The 7,397-nt window shown below is 47.7% G+C and overlaps 1 protein-coding gene across 1 annotated transcript in view; it reads right to left on the bottom strand.

Moving 5' to 3' along the window:
* Usp13 (ubiquitin specific peptidase 13) overlaps window positions 1-6,579 on the bottom strand; it is a 106,727-nt gene extending 100,148 nt beyond the window's left edge. The window contains exon 1 of the mRNA XM_028763958.1: window positions 6,418-6,579. Coding sequence (XP_028619791.1) covers window positions 6,418-6,579 — 162 coding nt within the window. The remainder of the gene's footprint in view (window positions 1-6,417) is intronic.
* Between the last annotated feature and the right edge of the window lie 818 nt (window positions 6,580-7,397).

The raw sequence follows: 7,397 nt of genomic DNA, 5'->3' as shown, positions 1-7,397 counted from the left end.
ACACATATACATACATGCACTCATACACATACACACACATACACACACAACTATACACACACATACATACACATGCATACATAAACACACATACACACATATACACTTATACACAAACATACACACACATATACACATACATACACACACATACACACACGTACACATACCTATACACATACACACACATACACACATACACACACACATACCTATACACATACACACATACACACACATACACATATAAACACATATGTACACACATACACACACATAATACACATATACACATACATGCACTCATACACATACACACACATGCACACACACATATACACACAACTATATACACACATACATACACATGCATACATAAACACACATACACACATATACGCATACACAAACATACACACATATACACGTACATACACACATACACACACTCATACACACATATACTGCTGTTACATGAGTTACATGAAGTAACTAGAATAGTCAAAATTGTAGAGGCAGAAGCAGCGTGGTAGAATGTGAAAGCAGAAGGGGACTCACTGGGGAGAAGGAGATGAGCAGGCTGGAGGGAGATAAGAAAGCAATAATGAGGTGAATAGGATTGAAATTCATTATATATGCCATGAAAATGTCACAATAAAACCCATTATCATGGAGAATTAATGTAGGCCAATGAAGGACATTCGTTAAAAAGTATGTGTCTGTATGTGTTTGCATGTGAGTTTGTGTTTGTATATGCCAGTATGTATGCATGTATGTGTGTTCACTGGTGTTCATGTGTGTGGGTATGCATCCACGTGCACATGTGTGGGTTTCACGTGGTGGGGGCAGTACGTGTGCATTGTATCCAGACAGGGAGGTCAGAGGTTAGCTGTCTTCCATAATCATTCCTCTCCTCATCTTTCGAAACAAGATCTCTCTCTCTCTGAACACAAACCTGGACAATTTAGTAGACTGGCTGACCAGCAAGCCCCAGGAATCCTCCTGTCTCCCCAGCACTGAAATGACAGACACATGCCACCAAACCCAGCCTTCTACATGAGGTCTGGGGACCCAAACTCAGGTTCTCTCATTTGCATGGTGTTACTGCACTAACTGTGCCATCTCCTCAGCCCCTGAGATACGGCTTTTAGAACACAAAATAACTGAGCTCTCATGCCATTTCTTTTTCAGAAGATCCTGGTTAGGAAGCAAAAACTCCCATTTCTAAAAGTTCCAGGCAACGCCTGACTCTGTGGCGGGTGTTTGGTGACACTTGGTGAACAAGTTCAGGAAGATTACCAAACTACCAAACCCCTAACACTCGAAGCTTTCCCTCGAGTAGATGTGCTCTGGAACCTTCCCTGATTAGCTAAGTCAGTCCTGATACCAGGCCCTTCTCCACTAGACTTTACAAAGATTCCTGGGGGCACAGAGAATCACCCATGATGTCACCATCTAAGAACCTTGGGAAGTGGAAGAGAAGTTTCTTCTTCACAAACTGCTACTGGAAGGGAGACGTGAGCTGCCGAATGGCTCCTCTCAGCGCTGTTGCTCCTGGATGCCTGGGAGGCTGAAGAAGACTTCCAGAACAAATGCTGAGCTGGTAAGTGAGGGTGTGTCCTGGATCAACAGGCAAGCAGCAGGGAAAGGGGGGAGCCAGAAGATAAATACCCTCCCCCTCTTCTGCACCTCATGTGGAGACTGGAGGTGCATTCCACAGCTTCCCTCCCTGAGACTTGTTACCAGCTGCAGGCTGCTTAAGCCAGGGCTTTCCTCCCTTATTGCTGCTATCCTTTTGCCTTCCCTGAGACAGCTTGCCAACATAAGCTGCCTGTTCTGAAGCCTGCTCTTTGCAGTGATCCAAGATAAGGCCAGGGTGACCGTTAACATTCACTGTCAACTTGACAAGACCCAGAATCACCTAGGAGACAAACCTCTCCATGGCTCTTGGTTGGGTTCAATTCGGTGGGGAGACACTATCCTGGGCACTGGGTTCTAGCCTGAAAAACAGAAAAGCAACTAAACACCAGCATTCACATCCCTGTTTCCTGCCTGTGGATGCAAGGTGATGAGCTTCCTCCTATTTCTGTGACCATGACTAGTCCCACTACCTCAAAGGACTGAGCCCTCAACCGCAAACCACAACATGGGCTTTTGTTGTGGAGTCACAACAACAACAAAAGATGGCTAAGACAACAAGGGATGGACAAGCGGTTCACTCTGCAATCAGAGGAGAGTAGTGTGCCTTGAACAGAACCTCCTGCTTCGTCCAAGACTTCACACCAAGTAAATGCTTCAAAAATAAGAATTAAAGGGAGGAAATGAACATGAAGAAAGCCATTGTGGAAGAGATGGTACCTAAGTGCAGGTGCCTGTATACACCACAGACTATGCAGTATAAGCCCTCAGAGACAGGATGGAATCTGAAGTCGATGAGAAAGAGCCTTGGTAAATGATCACCACGGGAAAGTGGTATTAGACAAGGAAGTGACTGCTGCGCAGCGAGAAGCCATAGGCTGGCCTCACTAGACTACAAACAGAAAAGTACAAAGTACACACCATGAAGGAACAACTCGACCTCAGAGAGAGCCATGTTGGGTGTGTGAAGACAAAGAATAGATGGGGGACCCAACACAATGCACACCCCCTTCACCTCAGAAAACTTTCAACAGAGTTTCTGACGTCCAGCTCCACTAGGAAGAACATTACAGGCTTCATGAGATGAACCAAGACAAGGAGAGTTGAACTGAACACACTGAGGCTGGAGACTAGACCTGGGCAAAACCAAAAATGTAGGGGAACAAACACATCTTTATCATCTGTTCTGTACTAGATGGAGGGAACTGGGAAGCACTGAGTCTCACCCTGTCCAGCTCACTGCAGCCTGCAAAGCTCCGACTGTGCGTAGGGCCTGGAGCCTCCATGATACAAAGGCTTGGACTGTTGTCCTCCAATCTTGTTTTGCAGCACCTACTTTCCATTATTAGATTCAAACTGCCAAGGGCACAACTGGACGAGAGGGATTATTATTTCTTACCCACGGTCAGATGGCCCAGTGGAGTTGATCAGAGACCTCACAGTAGAGGGAGTATGTGGTAGAGATGCTTCCTGCCCCATGCAGACAGTAGATGAAAGAAATAGGAAGGACCCAAGAACAAGACACTCAACAAGGTCTCACCCCAATAATTCACTTCCTTTCTTAGATCTAATGTCCCTAAGTCTTCAGAATCTCTCAAAATAGCAAGACTGTAAGCTAAGGAATAATAACATGTGACCCTGGAAAGGATATTTCATAGCCAAACCATAACACACACATGAAATCACGTTACCTAAAAGTAGCTTTACAAGAGCCAATTAAATGGAGGACCTAAATTCAAGCCATGGCTTATGTGGGTGCAGCTCTCTCTCGGTCTCTCTCTCTCTCTCTCTCTCTCTCTCTCTCTCTCTCTCACACACACACACACACACACACACACACACACACATGTTAATCAATCAAATCACTTCATTTAAAAATAAAAATCGATTTCTAAGCCTGGGCTGGTGGCGTAGACCTGTGACCCAGCTATTTAGGAGACTGAGATACAAAACCCCAAGTTAAAGGTCAGCCCAGGGTTCAGAAGAATTTCAAGTAAGTTGTCTCAGCAACTTAGTGAGAGCCTATTTCAAATTATAAAAAGATATAGGGGACATAAAAAGATATATGGGGATATAGCTCACTGGCAGAGTACTTGTCTAATATGTATAAGGGCCTACACCAAGATCAGGTTCAATGTTAGGGTATGAGGTTACCATGGACAAAGCCATGAGTTAAACCCCAGCTCCCACTACTGTGGGGTCTCTGCTCACTTAAGTACACGGAGCCAACTGACCACAAGCAAAATAAGCAAAAAAAAAAAAAAAAAAATTTGTATATGTATAATTTATTTTATATATACTGAATACATATTCATTATATTTTTTAAGTACCTTTTCAGGGCTCTTTCTACTCTCTCCTTGGTTCTGAAGTTACATCTTATTTGCTGCTATGATTTGAGTCTAACCCCATTGCCCCACCTCACCCTGTGCCCCAGGTGGTAGTACTGTTAAGAGATGGGGTGGTAGAACATTTGGTGTTGTCTGCCCAGAAGAAATGGGTCACTGGGAGTTCTATTTGCTTCTGATGTTGACCTGAGCCTTCTCCTTTCTTGGGCGGCCACACACAACTCCACCACTCCCTCCTCTCTAACATGGACTGCACAGTGAGCCAACGTAAATCTTGCCTCTCAATGGCTGCTCCTGTAGGGATTTTATCTTAGCAACTAGGAAACTACCACCCCCTGCCAAATCAGTCTTTTTGTTTTGCAATACATTATAGGCAAACAAGAAGGAAATATTTTTGCTTTGTGTATTGGACTCCCCTAGCTTAGAATATACACCTGTTTTATCTTCTGTCATCTTTAGCTATGAGCCTTTTCAAAACAATCTGAAAGGAGGATGGCTACCTTCACCCCCACCCCAGTGTAACTGGTTTTGACCTTACCTTCAGAGCCTCACAGCACTTATGAATGAAAGTTTTTGCTATATTTGACACCATACAACCGTGTTTCTCACTTGTATGAGCTGGCACTAAGTGAAGTGCTCAAAAAACACTGGATCCGAAATGAACTGCAGAAGTCCCCCAAGAAAACACTTCTCATTATCAGACACCGTGCTTTAAATGATCTGTTATAAATCCTCGTCATCTTCCCTGAGATATAGATAATGAAACAGGATATGATTCATAGCCTGTAGACAGAACCAGCCCCCCCCCTTCCCAAGGAACATGGCACCGTGCATGAAATCATCACTTACACGGACAAGAAGCTTCTAGACCACTGTCTGGCACACAGAAAACCAGCTCCTCTCTGTGGAAACTGGTTAATAATCCACTTGCCCTCACACCTGCCCTCCAGTACCAATCTACCATCAAAGCTGGAGAAGCAACCAGTCCACCATAGAGACAGCCATTTTATGTGTCCAGAGATGTTAAGCCACCGCCCGGTGTCTGTAGTCTGTCCACAGCTTAAGGCAGACCCTAGCCGTGTCCCACTCTTGGGTTTGTTTGTTTGTTTTTTTCCGTGTAACCTACCCCACAGGGTCCACACAACCTGAAAACAGTCTTTCCAAGAATGTTGTAGGGAACGGGATGCAATGGCCATGCTGACAGTCGCCATGAGTAATGTGTTCAAAATGTGCCAACTATTAAATGTAATCTTTCCTTCCACTCTACCTGGGTCTTTTTTAAAGATATGAAAAATAAATAATTAACAAATTAGTTAGGTTTGACCCCCATGTCATCTGGAATAGTAAGAGAAAAACTAAACAGTCCCAGAGAAGATGATAACAGCAGACCCACAATGGATATCAAAAGAAATAAGCCGCACAAACCATCCCAAGTCAACCAAGCCCAAACTAAAAAATAAATAAATAAAAGGAAACTTCTGAGATTTTGCCTCTCATTTAGGGTCGATTTTCCAAATAACTCTCTATACTCTACGAACAAAATGTGTTAAACAACCTCTGTGAAACCTGTCTCTCCCTCCGACCCATGCACTTCGCGATGCCCCAAGATCTGCTGGGTGACATATGAGATCCAAAGTGGAAGGATAAAAATAGCCTGGTCCTCAAAAAGGCAGATAGCCGCCAGACAGCTGAGTCACTTTGAAGCCCATTTTGACTACTGAAGGGGGCATATTTCACCCTGCTTCTGCTTCGCTGGCTTTCACACCCTCGCAACCCACCAGGTGGGAAACCTCTACCAGCCTCCCTGCTGGAAGGCCAGGATGCCTCTTAACTTCCCCTCCTGCGGGGTCGCGAATCGGGAGTGAACTTTTAATAATTCACATAGCGCACGTCAGCCCAGTGACTCACTTAGAAGAGAAAGATTTGAGTAAGGCTTTAGGGAGCCATCATATGCCAGCGGCAGACCCCTTATTTATGCTGCCCTATTGGGGCTACTGGACCTGACAATGGCCAGAAAGAAATGGAATGGGAAATGGAGATAGAGAGGCCATCAGCATTGTCCCGCAGTGGGAAACCCTGGGCCACGGACTAGGGGACTCTCCTACCACGTCCCCACCCTCTGTCACCCGCGAGAGCAGATCAGAACCCTGGTCTAACTCTTGCTTGCTTTTCTCGATGCTGGGGCTGTGGGCAGAATGCTGACGACCGGGGCCCTGGCAGCCCAGCCGCACGCTCGCAGAGCGAAGGGCCCAGGGGACCCAGTCTTCGACAGCCGCAGCCCAGGGACGCTCACTTGGTGCCGGGGAGCCTAAGCAGAAGGAGAAGCAGCTGGAGGAGAAAAAGTCCCGGGCCCGCAGCTCATCGGATTCCCTGCCCTGCGCGCCACCCCGTTTCCCAGGCCGGCTGCGCGACTGCGCCGTGTGTCTTCCTTACCGGGGAGTCGTAGGAGAAAGCGCACTCGTTCTTGTAGACGCGGTCCCCCGACCTGGGCACGCGGATCGTTGGCATGTGAGGGACCAGCAGCTCGCCCAGGTCCCCTGCAGCCATCTTCCCGCCGCCGCCCGGCACGCTGAACAGGGCGCCCCGGCGCTGCATGGCCGCGGAGTGCAGCGGGCCTGGGGAGGAGCGCGGCGCAGCGGGAGAGCAGGACCGGTACGGGCGGCCGCGCGGGCTGAGGATCGCCTCAGGCTGGGGAGGCTCGGCCCCTGCCCTGGCCGGCCGGCGGGCGGGAGCTGCTATTTTTAATCCAATCCGGCCCAGCTGCAGCGTCAGGCGGGGCGAGCGCCAGCCGCAGCGCCGGGGAGGGGGATGCCGCGCGGGCGGGGACGCAGGAGTGGGAACCGGGCAGGCCCGGAGGTCCCCAAGCACGCCTCCCGATCCGCCGTGGGCCTCCACCTCGGGGATGTAATCCCCAACTGCCCAGAATCAGGTCCTGAGAAGGCCGCACAAAAAAATAAAAATAAATAAAAAGCGGTGCGCAGCGCGACCTCCCCATAGATCGGAAAGGGGTGGGTGGGACTCGGGTGTCGCCTTGCTCTCAGGTTCTTGCTCCTCACTTTTTTTAAACATGGAAAGCTCTCCAAAGGACACTAGAATCCATCGGGCCTGGAGAGGAAAGAGGTATGTTTCCCTTATATGTTGCAAGGGTAGGGGCTGTGGGGATTCTACCCCCTGCCCCCACACACACTCCGTAAGACAAGGATGTCTATTTTTCTCCGGCTTTACAATGTCTTCGTATGACTCAAGGTCCCCTGTCGAACATTCGGTGGCCTGATTTGAGGATCCATGCGCAGACCTACAAAGTCCTGCCCTTGCTTGTGGATTCTTCAAAATAAAATAATGGATTCTTCAAAATAAAATAATGGGTGGGAGGCTTAATAATGTGCAAATAGAGCATGTCCGTGGTGTATTCT

The sequence above is a fragment of the Grammomys surdaster genome, unplaced genomic scaffold, assembly GCF_004785775.1.
Source record: "Grammomys surdaster isolate TR1022 unplaced genomic scaffold, NIH_TR_1.0 62, whole genome shotgun sequence".
Classification (NCBI taxonomy): domain Eukaryota; kingdom Metazoa; phylum Chordata; class Mammalia; order Rodentia; family Muridae; genus Grammomys; species Grammomys surdaster.
This window is presented reverse-complemented; position numbering and strand designations above follow the sequence as displayed.